This window comes from Mixophyes fleayi, chromosome 9 (genome assembly GCF_038048845.1).
Source record: "Mixophyes fleayi isolate aMixFle1 chromosome 9, aMixFle1.hap1, whole genome shotgun sequence".
NCBI lineage: Eukaryota > Metazoa > Chordata > Amphibia > Anura > Limnodynastidae > Mixophyes > Mixophyes fleayi.
Genome location: NC_134410.1, coordinates 116534004 through 116558028, shown reverse-complemented (window position 1 = coordinate 116558028; position 24025 = coordinate 116534004). Strand labels below are relative to the sequence as shown.

Sequence of the window (24025 nt, the reverse complement as noted above, 5' to 3'; positions counted from 1 at the left end):
CAGGGGTAGCAGTGTTCTTGTCACTCTCCAGTCTCCAGTGACATTGCTCAGTGCCATTGCTCACACAGAAACAGGGGTAGCAGTGTTCTTGTCACTCTCCAGTCTCCAGTGACATTGCTCAGTGCCATTGCTCACACAGAAACAGGAGGGGTAGCAGTGTTCTTGTCACTTGACAAAAATTGACTGGAAATGACTGGAAATTAATGTTATTGAGGTTAATAGTAATGTAGGAACAAAAAAAAAGAGCCAAATTATGTGATTTTAGCAAACAAAAATAGGGATTTTAGGAAAAAAATAGGGATCCAAAACCAAAACACGCGAGGGCAGTTTTGCCAAAACCAAATCCAAGGCACAAAGTTAATCCAGATCCAAAACCAAAATCAAAACACAGGCTTCAATGAAGATCTCTAATTATTATGTAGTAAATCTCAGCCCTTTACCCAATTGTGACAAATATTGAGTATTCTTAAATTTACTCCTGGATTATCAAGATGATCACATATCTAAATAATCATGTTCTTCTTTAGGGATAGATCTTTTCCTTGTTTCGGAACTAGTTTTTAGACATTTAACCAGCTTGTTGGGGCCTAATTATACTATAAGCTCAGTGAACATACAGCAAGATAGGCTCCGTGAGGCACTGAGGAAAGCTTTCAAGAGCAGACGGAGAGACTTTATTTCCTTCTAAAGGATGCTCACAATGATAAAGGATGATTCTGCTTAATGAAAATAATGATGTCTAGTTTACTGGAATATCTTCTGATACTTGAAATAGGACTGCTGCTCGAGATCAGCACTTTGGGACTGCGACGTGGCTCTTTCTGCCATTGGTTGACATGTTGTGATATCGTTGCAGTCTCATTACGGGTAGAAGTTTTTTTTGAGTTGTGGTGACCATTTTTAAATAGAGTTATGCTTTAATTTAGCCATTTCTGTTTTTGCTCTGTTGAGATCAGGTAAATGATAAAACGCTATAACCAATGGGCTGCGGTTAAGAAATAATTTGAAACAAATAAACTATGACTGAAAAAGTCAATCGATTTACAGTGGTCGGTTTAAGTTTTAATGTATGCACGCCAGAACCCTAATAACAGTAAACTGTTTTTATGATGAAATCTTCTCCCCCTTCTGCCATCACATGACCTGCTGATAGTCTGAGAGAACGTGTCTGTATAGCAGACCGACTGTGTCTGACAGCCATACCGGGTTTCCCTTGAGAGAGATTTTGAAAAGGAGATGTATGTTTAAAAGGTACTTAACTTGCTATTTTAAGAACAAACCCTCCTATGTGAGATTGCTGCTTTAAGCAGTATATTATGACTAATAAATATTATGTATTTTATGGCTTTTTTTCCGCAAACGTTACTTTCAGGAATATTTTGATATCATGTATCCTGTCTGGTTTAAGATTATTTTAGCTGGTGAATCTTTGCAGACCATTGTCACAAATTTGACTCTCCTCCCCAAGATAAAAAGTTGTTTACCTTATAATCTCACAATACAGAACATCCCTGCCATCTACTCAGGAAATCCTTTCAACAGTTTCACCCTGTAAAATAATTGGCTTATTAGCTTAACCTCCACTCCCGAAAGCTGATATTAATGCTGCCGATTAGACACCCCACATGCTATAATCTCTTCACTGCCATAGTTTCAGGAAATCCTTTTCAGCGTTCCACTCTCTAAAAAGTGATAACGCTGGAGACCAGGATGCACGGAGGAGCAGCTCACATCAAAAGGGGATCTATATCCCAAAATGTTTTATTAGTTCTTCCTGTCATCATTCTTTGCTAAACACACCTGGTCTGTCCAAATAACTGTCCGCAGTGTGAGCGCCAGAGGCGTGGCTGGTCGTCACGGACCCCCATTAAATGTCTGAGCTGGGACCCTCTATTAGGTATGTACTCCGTGCTGCCAGGTATATAAAGCAGCCTCATATTAGGTGAGGGAAGCTGCATTACACGGTGACCTTATTAACTGCACAATGAACCCATTACAGTTGCCCCCATCAGTCCTAAAATTCATGGGACGGTCCAGAATTCTTGCCGGCAAAAGGGGTGTGGCTTATAGAGAAAGGGGCGTGACCGTGGGATAGGTTAAAAAGCCTGGCTGTACCTCCTCGGGACTAAGGATATAACATTTATTACCCAGGCCGAGATTAAGGCCACATGGACTTGGGGCTGAATATTATAAAGGACCTAATTTTAGAAGTGCTATCCCAACGGAGGTGTGGCCAGTGATGTGTGGGTGTGGCCTGCTGTGTGTGGGTGTGGCCAGCACTATGGAGAGTATAGCTTGCACTTCCCTCCAACCACCTACATCTCCCTCCCATCTTCCCTTATATAAAGAGTGCACCACTAACTGGATCACACAGCATGTATGTAACGTGAAGAGTGGAAATACGTCCCAGCTGTCCCTCATGCCGGGACAAGCTCCTGGCTGATCAGGACAGTCCCCTAAAATCAGGACTATCCTGATGGAACTGGGACAGTTCAGAGGTAAAGATATGTTATTTTATTGACCATTGAATACAAAAATACAAACTATGTTTCATTATTTTCATTTATAAACTGCTTTTACAGAAACATACATGAAAAATGCTCATTTTCAGGATTTTAACATTGAACAAAGTACAGGGTGCTGAAATATTAAGAAAATAATAATAATAAAATTTGAATCTATGTATAAATATATAAAAATACACTGTCTATTGTATGTATCTATATTGATCCTAATATATAAACACTGTCCACTTCATTAGTTATACCTGAACACCTGCTAGTTAATGCAAATATCTAATCAGCCAATCATGTGGCAGAAACTCAATGCATAAAATCATGTAGACATCAGGGGCTGGCTAAAATCTGCCAGCCCTCCCCTGACAGACATGGTCAAAAATTACAATTGTAGTTCAGACCAAACAGCAGAATGGAGAAGAAATGTGATCTAAGTGACTGTTACTGTGGAATGATTGTTGGTGTCGGACGGGTTGTGTCAGTACCTCAGAAACTGTTGATCTCTTGGGATTTCTACACACAACAGTCTCTAGAGTTTACAGAGAACGGGGCTCAAAACCAGAGCGGCAGATCTGTGGGTGGAATCACCTTGTTAACGAGAGACGTCAGAAGATAATGACCAGTCTGGTTCAAGTTGACAGGAAGGCGACAGTAACTCAATTAACCATGGGTGGTAGGCAGAAGAGCATCTCTGATTGCACAGCACATCCAACCTTGATGTGGATGTGCTACAGTAGTAGAAGATCACACAGCACCTTTGTGACCGCCACCCAATACACAGCACTCTTGTGACTGCCACACAATACACAGCACTCTTGTGACTGCCACACAATACACAGCGCACTCTTGTGACCGCCACACAATACACAGCATCCTTGTGACCGCCACCCAATACACAGCATCCTTGTGACCGCCACACAATACATAGCACTCTTGTGACCGCCACACAATACACAGCATCCTTGTGACCGCCACACAATACATAGCATCCTTGTGACCGCCACACAATACATAGCATCCTTGTGACCGCCACACAATACAGAGCACCCTTGTCACACAAAACAGAGGGCAGTCATGAGACCTCCACCCAATACAGAGAGCAATGCTATGTGCGATATGTGTCCCAGAATAAAACGTCATTGGTGACCAGAGAGGGGAGGAGATGTGGGGGTGTGTGTAATAGAGCTGTCAGAGAGTAAGGTGCACAAAATTTGTTCTTTATGTTTAACTTAACAAAAACGGACCGTTGTAACAACCAGCCAGAGGTATATCGAAACAAGGCGGAGCGTGAAAAGGTCACCGCATCCGAAAAGCAATACCACCTCGCTGTCTATAAAGATACAATTTTGTTTTAGCAATTCTGGGTTTACAATATTTCCAGAGAAATTTAGAAAACATTTTAGTACAATGTACGGCGTTTGCTGTGGTCAGTCCAACAGGGTGTATTTGCAAGGGGTGAGTGAGTTTGGGGAATAATATAGTTTTGGTGACCGCATTTCTGCCCAACATAGAAAGGTCCAAGTCCTTCCAAGAGTTCAATTTGGATTATATGCGGGAAATTATATTTATCCCATTTTCAAAGGTCAGCCTAAATATATATACTTTAGATTATCTTGGACTATGCCTTATGAATCTCAGGGTTGGAAGCGTGATCTGACTTATCTATATTAATTAATAATACGTTTTTATTTCCCCAGAAGGAGAGAGGTCAGGGGGGAGGAGTAGATTTGGGTGTCTTCTGCATAGAGGTGGTATTAGAGCCTGAAAGTACATATTAGTTCACCAAGAGATAATCTATAAAGAGAGATAAGCAGAGGACCAAGGACAGAGCCTTGAGGAGCTTTGAGCCGCGAAAAATAGTGTGAGTGTCAAATGATAACATTGAGAAAGATATCCAGAAACACTGATGGCAAAAGCTAGTTTAGTTGTCTAGAGGCCCAGTACTCACCCAGCTATGATGGAGATATCGAGAAGCCAGGTACTCATTTGGCTGTGATGGTGGAGCTTGTTACTCGAATCTCTAGGTGTGTTCTCTCTTACTACTGTAAATGTCGCACCAGGCTGGTATGTGACAGAAAAACACAGGAGCTTGTCCAACAAGCCACAGCTACTGATGGCAGAATCCCAGGTTAGAATCTGCAGACAGGTATCATTTTAGTACTACAAATATTACACATGCTTGGGGACATTTAGAAAAGTCTTACCACCTAAAGATACTGTGCTGGGTCACTGGACTAGTTACCCATGTGCTCTACTAATAGAGCTGTTGAAGTCCTGGTTTCTCTTCCCCCGGAGAGCATTCTGATAGTATCTTGGATGTTGCTCTAGGCTGAATGATGACATTGAGCATAATCTCCCCCTTGTACCTAGCAAACATGTGGCTCTGTAGACTTGTGTCCATGTTCCCTGTTCACATCTAATGCTGGAGTCTCTGGTTTGAACCCCAGGACAGATGTCTTTTAACTAACTTGCGTGATGCACCTCTATGAATTATGACACAGAGGAATGTCATTTACATAAGCTTAAGCGGGCTTAGAGGACTAGTAACCTGGTTCTCTGCTTGTAGAGATCATTGAGGGCTTAGTTCAAATCCATGAACAGCTGTAGATTTTTGCAACTTGGAATTTACACCTGGCTTGTTGTAGACATTGAAAAAAGTTTCCCCAGGTACTTGCACAAAATGGTGGCTCAGAGGACTAGTACCCTGGTTCTCAGCTTGTAGAGATCACTGAGGTCTTAGTTCAAATCCACAAACAGCTCTAGCTTTTTGTACCTTGGATTTTACACCTGACTTGTTGAAGACATTGAGAAAAGACTCCCTTCTTGTTCACCTCATATGATGGCTCAGAGGACTAGTAGCCAGGTACTCATCTGTCATTACATGGCTGTGGTCTTGGTTCAAATCCCCTTTGTACATTTGTTGGTGCACCTGGTTGGTTCATGATATTGAGAAGAGTCTTCCTACTTACATGAAGGATGCTCTGTCTTTAATCACATTAAGGGCTATAAGTTAGTGTGCAAACAGTGAACTGTTCAACAGACAGCAGAGTTCCTAACAATGTTGAGAAAAGAGTAGTCTAGTGGCAAGTTAATAATGTAAGAAAGTAGTTCTCTTTTCATACATTGACTGTTGTACTTTTACATACAACAGCCAAGTACAGTTGTGGCTCAGACCAAACACCAGAATGGCTCTGTAGACATGTGTCCTGTTCTCTGTTCATAACTAATGGTGGAGCCTCTGGTTTGAACCCCACGAGAGATGTCTTTTAACTACCTTGTCTGATGCACCAGGATGAATTATGACACTGAGGAGGATCACTTACATAAGCTTAAGCTGGCTCAGAGGACTAGTACCCTGGTTCTTGGCTTGTAGAGATGATTGAAGTCCTAGTTCAAATCCACATACAGCTGTAGATTTTGTACCTTGGACTTTACACCTGATTTGTTGAAGACATTGAGAAAATTCTCCCCCCACTTGCTTAGACCATATGATGGCTCAGAGGACTAGTACCCTGGTTCTTGGCTTGGAGAGATGATTGAAGTCTTAGTTCAAATCCACATACAGCTGTAGATTTTGTACCTTGGACTTTACACCTGATTTGTTGAAGACATTGAGAAAATTCTCCCCCACTTGCTTAGACCATATGATGGCTCAGAGGACTAGTAGCCTGATGCTCTCCTGTTGTTACATTAGATGGCAGAGGTCCTGGTTCAAATCCCCCCTTGGTGCACCTGGTTGGCTCATTGAGAAGAGTCTTCCTACTTACCTGAAGGACTGTCTGTCTTTAGTCACATTAAGGGCATAAGTTAGTAGACACACAAGCAGTAAAGCAGTTCAACTGACAACAGAGTTCCTAACAATGTTGAGAAGAGAAAAGAGTAGTCTAGTAGGAAGTTAATAATGTAAGAAAAGAGTTCTCTTTTTATACATTGACTGTTGTACTTTTACATACAACAGCCAAGTATATTAAAGAACACTAGACAAACAAGTTAACATATCATCAGGAGAGAACCCTATAACCAGCCCCAGACCAGGCTAATGACTTAGGAAAGACCATCAAGCCTGTCTGGGGATTCAAACCAGGATCTCCAGCATCATAGTCAACAACTTGCCTACTAGTCAACTGAGCCAGTACATGATGTAAGCAGCAGTGAGACTTTTATCCTTACCATCAAGGGGCCTGGAGCAAAATCAAAGGAGGTGAAAATGTTACCTGGTTGGGGATTCAAACAAGGAAATCCATATATACTGTAACCAGATCATGTAGCTACTGCACCACCAAGCTAGAACATTGGTTGAAGATATGGAGAGACTTTTATCATGGACTTCATCAAACCTGAAGTGACATTCAATTTACTAAAATTAAACCAGCAAGGGGATTCAAACCAGAGCCTCCTCTATCACTGCTAGTAAAGAACCTGGTTACTAGCCCGCTGAGCTATTCCCTTCATTAAGTAAGTCAAGAGACTTTTCTCACAGTCTTCAGTCAGTAAATTTGTATCAGGAATGGGCCATGTTCCAGGCTGGGTGATGACATTGAACATCATCTCCCCAAAAATGTTTATCAAACAAGGTGGCTCCATAGACTTGTGTCCAGATTCTCTGTTCATAACTAATGGTGGAGACTCTGGTTCAAACCTCAAGAAAGATTTCTTTTAACTACATTGCCTGGTGCACCAGGATAAATTATGATACTGTGGAAAATCACTTACATAACCTTAAGCTGGGTCAGAGGTCTAGTAGCCTGGTTCTTTGTTTATAGAGATGATTGAAGTCTTAGTTCAAATCCACAAACAGCTGTAGCTTTTGTACCTTGGATATTACACCTGGCTTGTTGAAGACATTAAGAAAAGTCTCCCCCACTTACTTGCACCATATGTTGGCTCAGATGACTAGTAGCCAAGTGCTCTTCTGTCTATTAGATGGATGTGGTGCTGGTTCAAATCTCCTTTGTACATTTGTTGGTGCATCTGGTTGGTTCATGATATTGAGAAGAGTCTTCCTACTTACATGAAGGATGGTCTGTCTTTAGTCACATTAAGGGCATAAGTTAGTAGACACACAAGCAGTAAAGCAGTTCAAATGACAACAGAGTTCCTAACAATGTTGAGAAAAAGAGTAGTCTAGTGGCAAGTTAATAATGTAAGAAAAGAGTTCTACTTTTCATACATTGACTGTTGTACTTTTACACACAACAGCCAAGTATATTAAAGAATGATAGACAAACAAGTTAACACATCATCAGGAGAGAACCCAATAACCAGCCCCAGACCAGGCTAATGACTTAGGAAAGACCATCAAGCCTGTCTGGGGATTCAAACCAGGATCTCCAGCATCATAGTCAACAACTTGCCTACTAGTCAACTGAGCCAGTACATGATGTAAGCAGCAATGAGACTTTTATCATTACCATCATGGGGCCTGGAGCAAAATCAAAGGAGCTGTAAGTTTTACCTGGTTGGGGATTTGAACAGGGGAATCCATATAACCTGTAGACAGATCTCCTATCTACTGCGCCACCAAGCTAGTACATATGATGAAGATATGGAGAGACTTGTCTTATGGACTTCCTCAAGCCTGTTGCGATATGAAATATGTTAGAAAGGAAGTCACTCAGAATTCAATGCAGGGCCTCTACTATAACTGTCCATGGGCACCTCACTACTGGTCAACTGAGCTAACTTATTCTTTTCTCAATGTCTAATCAGCCTGCTGCAACTTTCAATTTACTAAAATGAAGCCAGACAGGGGATTCAAACCAGAGCCTCCACAATCCAAGGAAGTAAAGGACCTTGCTACAAGCCAGCTGAGCTATTCCCTTCTTGAAGTAAGCTGTGAGACTTTTCTCACTGTCTTCAGTCAGTAACTTTGTATCAGGAATGGGCCATGTTTCTGAACTGCAAGTCCCAGCAAACTCAATAAACCTCTGTATGACCATCAGTGGAGAGAGTCCAGCCACAACCGATATATATAATAGAGCATAATATAAAGCTGTGAAGGCCCCCCCCTTGAGCGCTTGCCCCTAGTCCTGATCCGTCCTTTCTTCACTGTCTGCAGGCAGCAGGGGTTCTTCCGTCACTCCCTGTAGGAGTGAGACTATGACTTCATCAAGCCTGATGCAACATGAAATGTGGTAAAAAGGAAGTCACTCGGAATTCAAAGCAGGTTGGGGGGTTTGAACAAGGGAATCCATATAACCTGTAGACAGATCTCCTATCTACTGCGCCACCAAGCTAGTACATATGATGAAGATAAGCCTGTTGCAATATGAAATATGTTAGAAAGGAAGTCACTCAGAATTCAAAGCAGGGCCTCTACTATGACTGTCCATGGGCACCTCACTACTAGTCAACTGAGCTAACTTATACTTTCTCAATGTCTTCAGTCAGTGTGCTGCAAAATTCAATCTACTAAAATGAAACCACACAGGGGATTCAAACCAGAGGCTCTTCTATTACGGCAAGTAAAGAACCTGGTTACTAGCCTGCTGAGCAATTTCGTTCTGTGAGTAAGTAGTGAGTAAGTAGTGAGTAAGTAGAGAGTAAGTAGAGAGTAAGTAGAGAGTAAGTTGAGAGACTTTTCTCACTGTCTTCAGTCAGTAACTTTGTATCAGGAATGGGCCATGTTTCTGAACTGCAAATATTTAAGTTAGGTACAATGAAGTTATAAATAAGTTAGATACAAACCTGAAAATACCTTACTGAGCAAAAAATATATTTTATTTTTATTTTTTAATGTTTAGTCATTAATTACTATAACAGGTGACATGAATTAAATTTTTTATTCATCAACAAGCCTAAGCCCCATTTCATTCACTAGTTAGATTACATTGACACCTTGTGCATTTCAGCAATATCAACACATCATCTTATCCCACTGACTTTTCTCAGTCCCTAATTTTCCTTCGCTAAGAGGAAGAAAAACCCTGATGTATACGTTACATTGGGTTAAAGCCACCTTTAGCATTAAGCTTCTACTAGGCACAAGCCTACTGTTAAGTCTGGTCTGGTTGGGAGGGTATGAATTATTATTATTATATATAAGTACAGTAGGCAAGACAAGGACATACATAAAACAAGACATATGTAAAACAAGACCAGACAAGGCAGACAAAATAAACGCAGACATGAAAACAAAGGGTATGAAGGACCCTGCTCATTAGAGAGCTTACATTCTAAGGGGAAGAGGGCACAGTTGAAACAAGAGGAGCGAGTGTGGCTCAGAGTGGAGATTAGGACAGTTGTGAGGGTGCATTAGTGTGAGTAGTGTTATCGAGGATAAGATCACCTCTAAAAAAGAGATGAGTTTTCAAAGAGCATCTAAAGATTTGAAGGCTGTGGGAAAGTCTGATTGAGTGTGGTAGGGAATTCCATAATTGAGGAGCAGCGCGGGAGAAGTCTTGTAGGCGGGAGTGAGAGGTGGTTACCAGAGACGAGACGAGGCGCAGGTCAGAGGTAGATCTAAGAGAGCGGGAAGGAGAGTATTTTGATATGAGAATTGAGATGTATGCAGGGGCTGTGGTGTTGAGGGCTTTGTAGGTAAGGGTGAGTAATTTGAATTGAACAGAGATCCCATTGTCTACCACACGGAGACTCAATACAGACCCCACTGCCAGCCAGACTCCATAGGTCCCTAATGCAGATACACTTGCAGCCACTACCCTATTAAGTGGGGTGTGCTCCCTTCCACCCAGAATCTCCATGCACAGTGTTTGCTCTCTGGAAGTTTAGAAGGGCTGGAACATAATAAAATAAAGCCCCACTGAACAGAATATAATTATGCCCCAACTGTCCACAATATGACAATACCCTGGTGTGGATCTTATTATAGAGCCCCCAAAACGATCCATTATATAATACAGTCCCAGAGAACTGCAAATAATACAGTGTCCACCTAAATGCTCAGCAGACATACAACCCCTTGGAAAACAAACACTGAAACAGGGGCTACTGGGGGGGATTGGCCATAGGCCTCAACAGAAGTTTATTTTCTCCCCATATTGAATGAGGGGGGGGGGGGGGTCATTTATTTTTGTTCTCTTTTTCACACTGGTGATTGGGATGGGGTTACCCAGGTCTCTGGTTCCTCTACTTTCTTCCCTCACCTCTACCGTTCCCTTCATTCTGTCTCCACCCCTCGCCTCTGCATGTGATCCCCCCCCCCCACCCCTCACTCACACAGTAGGGCTAAGACCAGCTCCCCACAGCATTCAACTGTCAGTAAGTGTGTTGTTGGAATTAATATAATGTGGGAACTGGCATGGGTATTAATGTTATGTGAGGGCTATTCATGTAATGTAGGGGCTCGTTATTAAATGTGGAAGCTCTTTCTGCTGGGACAGTCCTGATTTTGGGAGACTGTCCCACGCTTTATGGACTTCAAGGACATTCGGGAGGTATTTGGGGCAGCCAAGTGCTGCTAACTGTGGTGCACGCAACATTGCTAGTGCTTGAAGGGAAAGGGAGCAGGGTGGAAGGCAAGCTTGCACTGTCTAAAGAGCCGGCCACTATTTACATGCTGGCCAGGCTCTCAGTCAGTCGAGCAGCTGAATGTTTTCCAATCTGTGCCTGCCGGTGCCCAGAGCACTATGCTTCGGTGATGCTTCAGACCAGGAGCCAAATTTCAAAGCTGAAAGAGCTGCAGGTTGGTCACCGCTGCCCTAAGGGGCCTATTTAATATTCAACAGTTGTACCAATCATCATGTGTCACTGCAAATCACAGTGATACATATGCAGTATCGGTGCCATTTAACATGCCAGGGCTGCTGCAGGAACCCCAGCGAAACACTCTTTCCCCACAAAGTCTTTTTTCTATTCACCGGCAGCTGAAGGCTGACAGCGAATGGAGAAAGTGTTATGTGATTTCTCCCTTTTTATAAATTCACTACTGTTTCAAACATAGCTGAAGTAAACCCATTCATTCCCCCTTCATTATGACTCCTGGCTGACACCTTGCTGCCCATCTGTACTTACCCTTACACCTATCCAGATCCAATGTTGGCTAAAGCTAGGTACACACTACACGGTTTTCGTCCAATAATCGGCTCAATCAGCCGACATACGACCACTTGTTCAAAAGTCGGGTCAGTGTGTGTAGTGACACGATGGTCGAAAGTCTGCCCAAATGGGCGATTGTCGCCTCATTTGGTTGGTCGTACCGTTTAATATTTTCGTTCCAATCTCGTTTCCGTTGTGTAGTGTGTATAAACTTCCAACCGATGTGTACGAAATTGCAATCACTGCTCACGACAACATGGCTGTAAAAAGTCGCTAAACGGACGTCCGCTCTTCCCTTTATCTTCTAAAACAAGCCTAGTGTGTATGCAGTCCATGGACCGAGCGATCGGACCATCGATCGCATGTAAAATGGATCGGCATAAAAAGTTGGTGGAAAACTCTGTAGTGTGTACCCAGCTTAACTGTCAGTATATTTACTAGCAGCTGATAAAGTCAAAATTCGATATGAATAAAACCACAACCCTTGACACTACCGAAATACACCCAGACCTGTCTTACAATCAATTAATTATCTTATAGGGTTGATTTAACATAATAATACGTCAATGTTAATGCTGGCTTCATTGGATTTTGTTTTATTACATTCTCTGCAGAAACATTTTTTAGAGCTGACAACACTACTCAACCTCAGAAAACATATTATTCTTACATTCGACTGTCTCCTGCTTGTTTTCCTATGTAATTGTTTTGCAATGTGATTGAATGAATGCTGTTGGAAATGTCTGCGCTTTATGAATAAAAAAACAAGATCTGAGATTGTCCAACTGATGTCTGGCTAATGTGAGGTTATCCAAATAGTGATAGCATCACCCACATTCCATTCCATTGTCGCTTTGATACTGTGTATTACTTTGTTATAGCTGAGCCCACTGTGAATGAGCCATTGTCAGGGCAGCATACAGTATATGAATTACAGCGCTTCAAATAGTGACAAAAACATCAATTTCATCCTCCTCAGAGGGGTCCTGCGCCTTGCCCAATATAGCACGCCTTCTGGACGTGTGCTGGGAGGAGGGGGGCTGTTTTTCTGGCATTCAGGCTCCTTGGAGAATTTCTTTACTTGTGTAAAAGGCATTTCCTCCTTAGTGATATCCAGCTGCATAAGACCTTCCCAGTCCCAGTTGTTTCCTGCACAGAGCTCATCAGCTATCGCTGCGCTTAGTCGGAGCAGTGTGGAGCCATCTAAACATCTGGTCACTTCTCCTATCTCTCCTCTTACCCCTCACACCCTACTCCTGTTCCCCCCTTCTCTTTATCTCTCTCCTCCTCTGTTTATAAGCAGCAAAAATCTCCTAAAGAGGAACAAAATCTGGATTTCTGCAGCTGTCTGACTTTGCTGAACTCCGTGTCCATCCGTCCAGCCGTGCGCTCACCCTGCCTCTTACTGGGTGCGTTTTGTGAGCCTGCGCTTCTGGACACCGGCTAAGGATCCCAGGAGGATGAGGACGCTGCAGTTAATGCTGCTTGTGCTCTGCCTTCGGAGGGCACACTCATGTAAGTGTTCATTTCAGTGTGGATTTTGTCTTTGTTTGTCCAGGCTCCTCTGCTGCCTTCTCATTCCTGCCCAGCCCAAATTTGGTTCATATTAACCACCAAAGGCAGCTGAGGATTTATCTGGGGGTCTGAAAAAGTGACTATATTGACCATTCTGGTTGTGTTTCTTAATGATTGACTATCTTGAGGGGCATTGGGATAATAATATTTCACAAATAGAGAGAGCTGTAACTAGGGGCAACGCTTAAGGGGGGCGCAGTTTATGACTATTTTAGGTACATTTGGTTAAAGTTGAGGACTGGGGTGGGGGCTCATTTTTGTTTTGCGCCCCAATTGTGGCTCTGTAAGTAGGTAGCCAGCTGCTGTATAACTACAAGTCCCAGCATACCCTGACAGCCAGAAAAGTGCCCATTCTGCTTTAGTTTCTAACTGTTTCAGTATCCCAGCAGCCCGCCAACAACAACAACAACGGGTGAGACATAGACCGCCTAAGCCAGCTCTCAATAGTCACAGTTTAAAAGAATTTTGGGAGGTTGATTATCATCAAGAAGACGAAATACCCAAGAGGACCAGTCTGTGCGCAAAAACAGATGCTTACATGTTTGGGAACATTTTTTTGCCTGTAAAGGGAAAACAGGGGAATTTTTATTTTTTTTTTTTAAATTAAGAACATCTCCCACACTAGCTCACTCCCCTTTTCCACTCATTTGATGATAGTTTAAACTTAACAAGATATAAAAAAAAAACTAATCTCTATAAACAACTGTGTTAAGAATTCTGCCGCAAACCAGTAGTTGGATCAATTTTAAAACATTTGCTAATAGAAAGTTCAAATGCTACGGTGACTTCTAGTGCCAGCTATTATTTTTATTATTACTATTATTAAAATTATCTTTTATTTATAAGACGACACAAGGGTTCCGGAGTGCTGTACATAGTCCTTGGCTATTTTAGTTCATAAATGAAATAATTTAGTACTTTTATTGGAAGATTTGAGATTATAGGATCCACGGCAGCATTTCTTATTGAATTTTTATTTGTTGTATGTATTTATAACAGCTAGAATATCAGTCACCAACAGAGATGGTTGTCTGAGCTGTATTTCCTATGATATACAGCCAGACATCCCTATAGAGTCTTTGGCTGAGCATTCTGGGAGATGTAGTTCAGCAACATAACATGTTAAAAATTTTACATACATGATTTACCATCTCTTCTAGGAAGAAATTCTGTTTAAAGATCCAAAGCAGTAGGGCAGATATTGCCTCCATCCCTCATAAGACATGATTGGCCTCTAGCTTCTAAATTTCAAGTATTCCTCTTCAGAAAACGTATCAAATCTCAGCCTTCCCTAGGCTATCTTACCCGACCACCACCCCTGTTCACAGCTCTGCAAAACGTACACTTAGGGGGCAGATTTACTAAACTACGGGTTTGAAAAAAGTGGAGATGTTGCCTATAGCAACCAGATTCTACTTGTCATTGTGTAGAATGTACTCACTAAATGATAACTAGAATCTGATTGGTTGCTATAGGCAACATCTCCATTTTTTGAAACCCGCAGTTTAGTAAATATACCCCTTAGTCTCTTTCTATATTCAAATAACTTCCCTCCCAAACCGACATTGCTGTGTGCCTGGATCACGTATCCCCACTAAGCACTAATACCCGTTGCAATCTGAGTGGCCCACTGTGCAATTTGTGGCACTTAATGTCATATATCAAATTCCTATTGTAAACTTTTGAGCTGGGCCCTCTTACCTCTCTGTCTGTCTGTAATTCCTAGTCTTGATTTATTACTGTGTTTGTTTAATTTTGTAATGCCCAAAGAATATTATGATGCTATCTAAACACATGTTGACAAATACATGCTCATCATCATCATCATCATCATTTATTTATATAGCGCCACTAATTACGCAGCGCAGTTTTATGCATTCAAACTCATTTGTGCATAACAAAGCATTCAAGTCTGTAATGGTTAAGTTCTCCTGAAAGTGAAAACATACAGAGGATGTGCTCTAAGTCTATTCTAATGTAGCAGATTGGTTCTAATTGCTCTTATTGGGTCTTTGGAATATGTCATTTGTGAGAACAACCAGACCACAAATTACTAGACTCATGTCTATGCTTCCCATCTCTATAGGGGGCTACAAAGCAGAGAGGGTAATATTGGGGGGAGGCAGAGGGGGCATAGGGATATATTTGCTAAATTGCCGGTTTGAAAAAGTGGAGATGTTGCCTATAGCAACCAATCAGATTCTAGCTATCATTTATTTAATACATTGTACAAAATGACAGCTAGAATCTGATTGGTTGCTATAGGCAACACATCCACTTTTTCAAACCAGCAGTTTAGTAAATGTATCCCACAGTCTGTATTAATTGGTATTAATTATTAGATTGTAATTAGACTGAAAGATCTACCCATGGTAACTGGAATAATCCATAAACCATAATTAATAAGCACAAGAAAGATTTTAGCAGACACAGTACAAGGTTCAACATTTAAGTTATTCTTGAACGTCACAGCTTTACGAAAGTCAGTGTCTACGAACAAATTTATACATAAGTATTTGTCATTGTCAGTATGACCAGCAGCTTGGTCGTGCAGCCGTGAATTATAGAGGCAGAATCCTTTTATGGCCATAGATCGTGCGGCTTCTAGTAACTTTCTACATTATATCTACCAAAAAAGTGCACAGTGGTCTTACGTCAGTCCTCTGTGACACCTAGATTAATAGGTAGATCGTCATCTGCATCTGAGAGCACCCACGTATTTTATATTGAGCTGTGTCTACAGAGATGCTTTTTGGGGTTTATTTAGAAGATTCCTGGTACAGGACTCAATTTCTGCTAAGCATTTAACAAGCATCATGGCGGTATATATATATATATATATATATATATATATATATATATATATATCATCATCATCATCATCACCATTTATTTATATAGCGCCATTGATTCCGCAGCGCTGTACAGAGAACTCACTCACATCAGTCCCTGCCCCATTGGGGCTTACAGTCTAAATTCCCTAACACACAGAGACACAGACAGACAGACACATACAGACTAGGGACAATTTTGATAGCAGCCAATTAACCACTAGTATGTTTTTGGAGTGTGGGAGGAAACCGGAGCACCTGGAGGAAACCCACTCAAACACGGGGAGATCATACAAACTCCACACAGATAAGGCCATGGTCTGGAATATATATATATATATATATATATATATATATATATATATATATAGATAGATAGATAGATAGATAGATATATAATTTGTTTTTTTATTTATTTGATCCATTATTTTCATCTCCTTTTTATTGGTAGAACTAAAAAACCAAATCTGGGCTTCAGTTCCGCTGCGTATGAATGAGCCAACTTGCCAGTTTTACGCATGTGCTTATCTGCAGATTTGCTGATCGCGGCATTTTTTGGTAAATAGGCCCCATAAATTGCATAAGGTTAATTCAAGCTTCCTGTTGGGGAGGCTTCTTCCTGCTCAGCTCAGAAATAAATAATAAGATGATTCTTTTAATATACTTGAAAAATCTATTTTAGTTGCTATTGTGGGATAAAGAGAGCAAATGGTTAGTTTGCATATTTATTTTATATTATTAGAAGTGTAACCAGTGTAGTAATACATTATTTATTTTTAGTCATCATTTTTTCACGTAAAGATGTTTTATTTTAAGGAAACGAGATTTCAGCTGAAGGGTTTTGTTCCTGTCCTTAATGTCCAGCTCTTTAAATACGAGCTTGTGTATCACATGACGCGTTCTGATGGGTGTAGAGATGTCACTCTTATATTTTGCAGCAAGACAGGATGGGACTGTGAAAATAACAACAGTTGTTCCAGAAAGTGCACTCTTTTCCTGCTAAGTGTAAATCGTTGTGTAAAAACACTAAGGGCTAGATTTACTAAGCTGCGGGTTTGAAAAAGTGGACATGTTGCCTATAGCAACCAATCATATTCTAGCTGTTATTTTGTAGAAAGTACTAAATAATGAAAGCTAGAATCTGATTGGTTGCTATAGGCAACATCTCCACTTTTTCAAACCCGCAGCTTAGTAAATCTAGCCCTAATAGTATAAGGGTCAGGAGATTTCTGCCATCATTGTGCAGAAGTGTTTTAGAAATCCAGGGCAAGATCTTTTGTTTATTTTACATTGTGGAATTTGTGTAGGGCTAATTTTGACACTATGGGGCATATTCAATTAGGTCCGGCGCTCGCAATTACGCACTGCTGCTCAAGTACAGTTTCTGCAACACTGTGAATTTCCGAGCGAAACCCACAGGGTTGTGGAGAGAAGTCCGCCATGTTTGCGGTACCGTATTGTCACTTTACAGACTCCACCGCGCGTAATCACGAGCGCCAGACCTAATTGAATATACCCCTAAAAGGGAAATTCGCTTAGCCAATAAGTGTCTCCGGAATGTCCGCGAGACACTTCGCAGCGGAGATTTGACAGAAACAAAACATTCTACCGTAATTGCTGGCATTGTGCTTGGCGCGATGTCCGAATGCCACATTGCTGGCACTTCGATCTCCCGGTAGATGTTTCTTAGACCTTCGTACTCTCTGGGCTTAAGAAATGGTAACTAGTGACATCATTTTCGATCCCACTCAATAGTTGGTCAAACTGACTAAATTGAGCCACCAAAATCACTACAGAGAAGTGAATCAATTTAAATTTAAGCAAAATATTCACCTCATTCTGCAACTCGATTGCACGGTGGGAATATGAAACAGTCTGTCCCACCTCAAGTTTTACTCATTTGTAGTTTAAATGTTGTTTTTAGACAGCAGATAAAAAAGTAGAACAAAGGTCATCCTGTTGTCAAGTGTAGGATACAAACGGCAAAAAAAAACGAGTGGACGTCTCAAGTGCAAACCAAGTCCAGTTCTACTACAAGGGGTGAGTTTGAGATAGTTTGACAATCCCTGGACTGTCGCAGTTAAGAGGAGGATATGGAGGAGGGAGCGACATGCTGGAGCCTTAACCAGCTTGTTTAATTCAATTGTAATTAATCAAATAATGTCTGTGTAGTTTCTTTGAGCTCTGCAACAGATGGTGAGGAAGTAAGGGCAGCCATATTTTTGCTTGACTCCGTATAACCAAGCACAAGGGAAACATTGTATTTTGTGCAGAGCTACTGAGTTTCCTTTGCTTCACCTTCTCTATCACTTTTTTCTTTTGGGACTCTCAAAGGGCTAGATTTACTAAACTGCGGGTTTGGAAAAGTGGAGATGTTGTCTATTGCAACCAATCAGATTCTAGTTTTCATTTAGTTAGTGCATTCTACAAAATGACAGCTAGAATCTGATTGGTTGCTATAGGCAACATCTCCACTTTTTCAAACCCGCAGTTTAGTAAATATACTCCCAAAGAGGTTTAATAACATGGCAAACAGTGTTAAACAGGGCTGTTGCCCAACCAATCAGATTATAGCTGTCATTCTTCCGGCACAGTGTAGATAATGAAAGCTAACATCTGGTTGCTAGGGGTTACAGCGCAGTGATGTGCACATCGTACTTTGCTATTGAATAAGCTCAGACGTTTGCATGCTAAAGTATCCTTCACATCCTCTGCTGCATCACAATGTCAGACTAACACAAACAATGTTAGATTTATTAACCTTATTAACAATACATATTGCGAAGTGCTTTACAGAGAATATTTAATCAGTCGTACCAGCCCCTATCCCGGTGAGCTTACAATCTAACTTCTCTAACACACATACACCAGGGCAGTGATACGCAAACCGGTACACTTCAGAATCCACATCTAGGGGTATAACCTTCAAAAGGGCCGCACGTTACCCTTAATCTTAGCAATAAGGTAAAGCAATACCTTTAATCAGAGAAAGAGACGCCAATCTGTAATAACATATCAGCAGGCCTTTTAAAAAAAGTGTGAATTATTGTTAATCTGCTTTAAGAACCAGGGGGTAAATGTATCAAGCTGAGAGTTTTCCGGCGGGTTTGAAAAGTGGAGATGTTGCCTATAGCAACCAATCAGATTCTAGCCGTCATTTTGTAGAATGCACTAAATAAATGATAGCTAGAATCTGATTGGTTTTTCAAACCCGCCGGAAAAAACTCTCAGCTTGATACATTTACCCCCTGGTCTTATAATATTCTATATTTGAGGAATATAGGTCAATATATCTTCCTCAGTAGCAGGTCGGCGACAAGCACGAGAGAGGAGTTTACAGCCATGGCTGTTCTAAGTTCCCCGTCCATCCGTCTGCCTGGCTCCATCCTGTTACCATTTACTGAGGGCTGAAGTACTCTTCCATCCTGTTTCTTACTTCACTCTGAGCATTGGGAATATAGGAGGCAGCTTTGCAGGAACTGGTTAGTGCCCGAGTTCCTGAGTCTCACATACATGTTTGGTTAAACGTAAAACATTTTACATCCAGAAAGTCAAACTTTAGAGGCTCCTCTTCCCTGAGAAATGTTACAGCCAGACACGATTCACTCAACTGCTGGAACAAAACAAAGGGCTAGATTTAGTAAGCTGCAGGTTTGAAAAAGTGGGGATGTTGCCTATAGCAACCAATCATATTCTAGCGTTCATTTTGTAGAAGGTACTTAATAAATGAAAGCTAGAATTGGCTGCTATAGGCAACATCCCCACTTTTTCAAACCCGCAGCTTAGTAAATCTAGCCCAAAGAGTCTGTATGGAGAACCCACAATCGTAGCAAAGTCCTCATATATTTACAGCCAAAAAAAAGAGCCTTGAGTTAAGTTTGTCCGGTTTTAGAATGTTCAACCCACAAACGCTGCATTGTCTAAATAAGGAGTTTAATCTAATGAATGATTTCCTGGTTGTAGGGTTGGCGAAGAAAATAAGTCTATTCTAGATGTCACATAATGCATAATGTTTATTGGTTGGTTCTACACTCACTTATTCTATGTCTCCACTTATTTAATGTGCATTTAGTTTGGGAAAGAGATTTGCTTTGCACATGCTAAATTTGAGAAGACACCGAGGGCTCATGTTAAGTTGAATGCTTTTCTGGGATGTAATAATCTTTTTTACTTCTGCGCAAGAGCACAAAGCGCTAGTTCCCAAATAGTGGTGTAAAAGAAAAGTGTATTTTATGCCAGGGACGCAATTTGTGTTCAACTTAATGTGAGCCCCTAAAGTAGCTGATTTGGAGAATGGTGATATTGGTTAGAAACTGTGGGATGCCCGGTCTTGTACTTAGAGAAGTCCTGGCATTCTCCTTCTTGTGAATGCAGTCTGTTACCTGTGCCACGCAAACGCTTGGCACAGGTTGGCTGCTTGGTAGTGCCATAGTTTGAAAGGACTAGGGTGTTGGGTTCTGATGCAGAAAAGTTGCATGTGTGTGATTGTTAATATGGTTTTTTGCTCCCTAAAATTTCAGCATGGAAGAGGAAATGTCTCATTAATTAAAATGTAGTTATTAAGTGTATAATACTATAAATAAATATAAATACTTTCTGTTTTGTCTATGTGAAACTGCAGGGAAGGGATACTGAGCTTTGCACATAAATGGTCATCTCGTATTGCTCTGCCCAAGTGTTGTCTCGCTGCCTCTAAATGAACCCAACTGGCCTATCCCCAGTGTTGTTTTGCTGCCTGGTGTTTGGCTCTAGGGAGACACTCAGACCCGCCGTGACGCTGGGTCTTGTGCTTGACAAGGGGAGGGGCCATTATATTTATTTTTGCTTCCAGAGAACTTCCCTTTTGCATTTTCCTCCCTATCTGATCCGCCGAGCGCCTCTGTCCCGGCACCCGCCTGCGTGGTTATCTGATAATGACATAATGTGGTGCCAGCTGGCTTGGAAGTGACGCGAGGAACAGCTACAAGACGGCCAGGGACGAGCCTGTGCCCGCTGTCTGCCCACTGGCACTGCCAGTAATTTCAATTAAAAGGGGCACTAACCAGCATGATGTCACCTACTTTAAAAATACACTCATTGTTTCTGTCCCGGTTTGTGTTCCGACTTTTAATCCGAAATTTGTGTAGTAATAATTTTAATAAAAATACAACAGCATTCAACTTGGACAGCTACTCAACCTGTTAAATTGATGACGATAACAGTAGAGAACGAATAAATAAAAAGTAGATTGCTTGGATTCCCTTTTTTATGCAAAGGGTTTATTAGAAAGCCAGTGTGCTGAGTCAGTCTGTCATGCAGTGCAGTATGGCAGATCTGAGTATATTGAGGTGTTATGAGCAGAGAAGCTGTATTTTGCAGTCAGTCTGTTGCATCCTGATAAGGGTTGTTTTTCCTGCTGGCAGGAAGCAGCGCACAATAGTCACTACTTAGGTCTGTGACCCACTACGGAGATTGGATGTGAGCCCCACTCATTAATTAAACCTTCTATTAATCCAGCGTGGTCGCTTCCGTGTGTCTATCCTCACCCCTCGCAGCAGGAAGCTGCCCACACATCCAAAGGGCAGGATGCTATTTTTAATATGTGTCTGACTGGAGAACACGTGGTGACAGAAAGGGGAACTCCAGCTCCCTTGCTTGTTGAGTAACACAGTAGGGCTGTCTGTCGCTAAAAATCACCCTGCTTTACATGCTGCTTACTGGTATTGGGGAAGCCAACTGCAAATCTTTATAGATACTTGTCTTTGTAGCCCCTTACAGGGACCAGTGATAATATTGTCTATACATTCCACAGTGAACATGTCATTTAATTAATTAGGTGTCTTCATGAAAGATATTTACTTAGTCATAATATTTTTGGTGTTACCAGATCACCTAACTCTTGTAGGAGTCTTTGAAGACCAGGGGCTTGATGTACTAAACTGCGGGTTTGATAAAGTGGAGATGTTGCCTATAGTAACCAATCAGATTCTAGCTTTCATTTATTTAGTGCAGTCTACAAAATGAAAGCTAGAATCGGATTGGTTGCTATAGGCAACATCTCCACTTTTTCAAACCCGCAGTTTAGTAAATATACCCCCAAGACTGGGCCTAGATGTAAGGTCTATTAGTAGGGACCTTATGGAATTATGTAACATAAGCAAAGTGCCAATATTTAATGACTACATGGTGAGGTATTAAAAAAAAAAGTCTATAAAATAAATAATATTCTCACCGGGGGCTATTAGTTTCAATGATATCTGCAATTCTTGGAATCGTGCCTCTCTATTACATTTTGAATCCTATGTCTTAGCGATATCACTCAGTCGGCTGCGTTCATGAATATTGATTCCTGTCTCAGGATGGCGAAATCATGGCAAAAATGCTGTATTATTTGAATAAAGCATTTAAAAAAAATTAAATTAATATTTTTAATCTAACTTTTTTTTTTTACAATTCGTATATATTTTTATTATTTATTTTTTTACGAATGGAACTCAGAGTCCAAGCCGGGACTTTCAGTTCCACAGAGCGTGTACGGGAAACGGCTTTCCCGGCCAAGAGGTGAGTTAACCCTTAATCGCTGGGGTAGCTGAGTATCGCTGGCGGAGTTTTGCATCTGTAAGATGCAGGAAAAGTAAAGATTATTTACTTTTATATTTATTTTTTTAGGAGAACCTATCGCTTTTGGGTACTTATAGCACCAGACACTATGTAAACGACTGTTTAGCACAGATATGATTGTTATTATGGGGTCTACTTATGATTAATTCCCCCATAACAGGGATCAAAAAGTAATTGTTGCTCCCGCATGCACAATGGGATGCAAACTCCAGATTTAATTATTTTTTCTTTTAAAAAGCACTAAAATTGCTTGATTGTAACAATAAGCATTATTTTAATGCTTCACCTCTGGTAATGTCATCCTGAGATGACGTTGCCAGAAGAGGCATTGTGGTGGTAGAATTACCGCAGTGATAATTGGTAAATAGACTCCTGCCATGTGAGGGCAACGCTTTGAGTTATCTCCAGCGATAATATTGTAATCACTGTGTCCACATTGATGAGTAAGTCAGTGGTTCCCAAACTTTTGCAGTTTGCGGCACCCTTAGAGTCTCCATAATTTTTTCAAGGCACCCCACCAAAATAATTACAGAGCAGTCCTGTTTTATAAGTAGTTGGGTCAAAATAATGTAATAGGTATTTAGGTCAGGACAGAAATACTTAGTAAGTTGTTTGCAAATATAATACACATACATCCAAGGGAAAATAATATTTGTATATATTTTTTTCAATTATATTTCTGTCAAAGAATAATTTACAGCTAATATTAAGAGGAATAAGATCAAGCAAAATAAAACAACAACATGTACAAAAATCATCACACTGTGCCCCTTCACGATCACACTGTGCCCCTTCACCTTTACACTGTGCCCCTTCACCCACACACTCTGTGCCCCTTCACCCACACACTCTGTGCCCTCTTTCATCCACACACTTTGTGCCCCTTCACCCACACACTCTGTGCCCTCATTCACCCATACACTCTGTGCCCTCCTTCACCCACACACTCTGTGCTCTCCTTCATCCACACACTCTGTGCCCTCCTTCATCCACACACTCTGTGCCCTCCTTCGTCCACACACTCTGTGTCCTCCACCATCCACACACTCTGTGCCCTCCATCATCCACACACTCTGTGCCCTCCTTCATTCACACACTCTGTGTCCTCCTTCATCCACACACTCTGTGCCCTCCTTCATCCACACACTCTGTGCCCTCCATCATCCACACACTCTGTGCCCTCCTTCATCCACACACTCTGTGCCCTCCTTCATCCACACACTCTGTGTCCTCCTTCATCCACACACTCTGTGCCCTCCTTCATTCACACACTCTGTGCCCTCCTTCATCCACACACTCTGCTGCCCCTGCATCCACACACTCTGTGCCCTCTTTCATCCACACACTTTGTGCCCCTTCACCCACACACTCTGTGCTCTCCTTCATCCACACACTCTGTGCCCTCCTTCATCCACACACTCTGTGTCCTCCACCATCCACACACTCTGTGCCCTCCATCATCCACACACTCTGTGCCCTCCTTCATCCACACACTATGTGCCCTCC

General features: G+C 41.5%; 1 protein-coding gene across 1 annotated transcript in view; it reads left to right on the top strand.

Moving 5' to 3' along the window:
• Positions 1-12611: 12611 nt before the first annotated feature.
• The window catches only part of ENG (endoglin), a 39936-nt gene continuing 28522 nt past the window's right edge, over positions 12612-24025 (top strand). The window contains exon 1 of the mRNA XM_075186303.1: positions 12612-13028. Coding sequence (XP_075042404.1) covers positions 12974-13028 — 55 coding nt within the window. The 5' untranslated portion in view covers positions 12612-12973. The remainder of the gene's footprint in view (positions 13029-24025) is intronic.